At 38.6% G+C, this 3,527-nt stretch overlaps 1 protein-coding gene across 1 annotated transcript in view; it reads right to left on the bottom strand.

Moving 5' to 3' along the window:
- The window catches only part of eif4g2a (eukaryotic translation initiation factor 4, gamma 2a), a 7,385-nt gene extending 4,265 nt beyond the window's left edge, over window positions 1–3,120 (bottom strand). Inside the window, 10 exon segments of the mRNA XM_014025746.1 lie at window positions 35–145; window positions 266–417; window positions 500–566; window positions 656–784; window positions 865–967; window positions 1,243–1,368; window positions 1,479–1,535; window positions 1,778–1,840; window positions 1,842–1,883; window positions 3,065–3,120. Of these exon segments, the coding sequence (XP_013881200.1) occupies window positions 35–145; window positions 266–417; window positions 500–566; window positions 656–784; window positions 865–967; window positions 1,243–1,368; window positions 1,479–1,535; window positions 1,778–1,840; window positions 1,842–1,883; window positions 3,065–3,120 (906 nt within the window).
- Window positions 3,121–3,527: the final 407 nt, after the last annotated feature.

Here is a 3,527-nt window from a genome sequence, read left to right on the forward strand (position 1 = left end):
CCACAGATTTAGCTATTTGTTTTCATGTACTCACCTTAGCCTTTGTATGATCAAGTTTGGGTCCCACAGTTTTCATTATCTGACAGAGGCATTCCAAGTCCTCACCCATATCCTTAAGTTGAACTCGCTTTTTCTTCTCCAAAAGCTGAAAATAAAAAGATTTAATTTATTCCTTGCTTTAAAAAAATAACACAAGATTCATGAATATACCAAACTTAAAAAAAAAGGAAAATAAACAAACAAAAAAACATTTAACAGAACTTACTGTTTTGATGCACTTGTGGAGAATTGACTCATGGATGAGATTGAGTTTGCCAAGTTCACCGATAAATTTGATGTTTCCCAGCATCTTGAACTTGGCAATAGAACGCTGCTCCTCCTCCTCAGAGGTGAGTGGGTTGTCATGTTTGTCAAAGACTACAGAAAAAAAAGTAAATTAAAATGTTACACAAATAAAGGCTGTAATTAGCAAGTGGTGGAAAATATGGAATATACTCACCATCCACATTCCTGGCACGGTTCTCAAATTCATCTTGAAGCTTGGAGATCAGAAGCCTTCTGAAGGTCTGGCAAAAACAACAACAAAAATTTTTTAACTTTAACACAGACACATACCAAGTCGATGCAAGCACTTTAAGGTTTTAAGAAAGCTTACTGTATTTTGCTTGCTCGCTGCTTGATTTTCTGATGGAGGTTCAAAGTTTGGAGCATCCTCTGCCAAGCGAAGACATAGTTGTGCATAAAGTTGGCTATACTTGGGTTCTTCAAGGGCTTTGTCCACAATCTAGAGATGAAATGAAACCAAATTAAACAAAAACATTCAATCAAACACAAAAATACTACTGTAGGACAGGTAATACTCACCAGTAAGACTGTTCCCTTTAAGACCAGTTTTGATTCCACACCCACATTGAGGAGTTCCAGGCAGAGTTTGTCAAACTTTTCAGGTGTCAACTTGTTAAGTATGCTAATAAAGAAAGAGACACAAAAACAATTATCAAGCTTTAAGGAGCAACGAACGGACAGGTTTCAGTAAAATACTCGATACATTAACCAACCATTTACAAAATTATATATAAGATGCAAARTTTCAGAAATGACGTGAGCAGAGCAGATCCAAAAGAGGATTTAAAATGTGACGTCTCCCTAATGTCATTTTCAAAACAATGAATTACTCCAAATGTTGCTGCATGTCATTAATCAAGATTCCTTCAGTATTAAATCACTTAATAACAAACTTACCCTCTCACTTTCCTGAAMGTTGCATCGTGTTCTCCTTTCTCACTGGAGGAGTTGACATCTCGTTTAGTGCTTCGAGAAGGAACCCATCTCTGAACGCCAGAACCTGGGGTTTTCCCCAGGAACTCGCTGTTAAAACACAACTTCAGTCAGTGTTGCCTAATCAACAGTTTCAGGAAAACAGGGAATAGAATGGACTTTGGTGCCAATGTGCTCCAGTAAATGATTTGGAAAATTACCTGTTGCAGACAGTCTTGGGACAGTGCTGAGGTGCACCCCCACCTCCTCCCCCCACACTGAAAGACAAATAAAAATAATTTACATTATAGAAATATGAACTTTAATGCATTTGGCACAGCGAATTGAGGGGAGCACTAACAAAGAGGAGATATATGGCTACAGTTAGAGAGGAGAGAGTGAGGACAGAGGATGCAGAGGACAAAGTGACATGAAGGATGACTAGTTGTGGTAAACCCTCTGAAAGATAAAGGAGATGGGAGGGGGTGTATTCTGACTYCAAAGTGGTACTGATGAATACCTGAAACGAGAAGGTCCCCCTGGTGCGACGACACTCTCCACTTTGGCGGCTTGACAAAAAATGTCTGAAAAGAATTAAGTTCAAATATGGGGCTGGAAAACACGACCTGCGACGGAAACAGAAAGCACTAAAATCAGCAAAACACTTAAAAGCACAAAAGAAGCACTGCGAAACATTAATTCTTCACATGAGGTCCAAGTAATTGACCACGCTTTACTTTTATTCAGTTTAGGGGCTTTAAAGCAAAAATCAGAGCGCACGAACGTCGACACGTGTGAGGTAGCGAGCGAGCTAACATGCTAACATAGCACGAAACTGGATTGCAACTAATCCCAGTTTCCTGTTAAAATAATATTTTATCGTAAACTGAGACGAAACGAAACCCCACGTATTTCCCAATACGCCTAAACACAGAGATAAACAGCGATTACCTAATCTAGGCAACYACATTAAGTAATATCTCTCTAGACGCAGCAAAAAAGATGTCCGAAATGTCCATACCAAAGGCCTTGACAAGAATGATTTCTGTTTTTATTTACGACAGTTCCGGCTTTTGTTATTATATAAAAATATTTATTATTTTTTAAAATACAGCTCTGGATCACTCTGTACCTTAGACTCGTCTTAGCCGATGAACACTCAAATACACAGATAACAGTTTCCTGCTATTTATTGTTTAAATGTTCTGTAACGATTTGGTTTAAAACATGTATTTTAACATTATTTATTCGTTAACGCACTGAAATCCGCACTCGAATATAAAATATCGGACAAAACCAAATTTCGAGGAGGAAGTACCATCAGCTGGCTTTCTGAGGTCTTTGTTCAAACACCGGATGTCGGCACAGCGACATCTTGGGGGGTTTTGTTCTCGACGCCAATTTAATAGCTACAAAAACGGRTAGCGGCCAGTTTGTCCTGTTTATTAAACCAGTAGAGAACAATCTGACATGCTTCATAAGGCCAACAGAAACAGAACAAGAAAACCCATCGGTATTTTTCCGCTTTCCAATTTACATAACCTCGATGAACTTCCTATCCTCGACTGGTGGCTAAGCTAACGTTAGCTAGCTACAAGGAGAAGGGAAACACCGACACGTCTTACCTTTACAAAAGGAACGTCAGCACGATTGTTTTCTTGTCAACTAAGTAGTAAAAAAATAAAGATGAATGAAAAATAAATACTAAAAAGCTGTCGTAGCTCCACACAGGTTTTTTGGGTGTTTTTTTAAATGCTCAGTAAACAGCGACGCTTTGCTATCGCAACTGGGAAGAAAGAAGACGGACTGTTCCCGTGCGTAACGCGAGCGTAGCTTTTGTATGGAGGTCGTGTGAAACGTCATCCGCCTGGGTGACGTCTTCTGCGGAAGGTTTGGAGCGTTTCGCAACCATTTTTCTGTTGAAACCCTACTCCTCGGTAGGGAAGGGTTTGTTCTTTTTCCTTTACTTGGAGATCAGCAAGTACTGGCCGAGTACAAGAAAGGGTTTCAGTTTCTCAAGTAGGTCTACAGCAGATAAACCTCAAGACTTACTTAAATACCTTTATATAAACGACAATAGATGTCAAAATACACAGTGTTCTAATTGTAGTTTTACATATAATGTGTATCATCCATGACCATTAAAAAACAAAACATAATATGCATCATACACAACCAAATTTCTACCACATAAATTGTAACTAATAGATCAGCAGAGTCATGTTTTGATGCCAACAATTAGTTTGTATTCATTCATCTTTATTTTTTAC

Source organism: Austrofundulus limnaeus, unplaced genomic scaffold (assembly GCF_001266775.1).
Source record: "Austrofundulus limnaeus strain Quisiro unplaced genomic scaffold, Austrofundulus_limnaeus-1.0 Scaffold5, whole genome shotgun sequence".
NCBI lineage: Eukaryota > Metazoa > Chordata > Actinopteri > Cyprinodontiformes > Rivulidae > Austrofundulus > Austrofundulus limnaeus.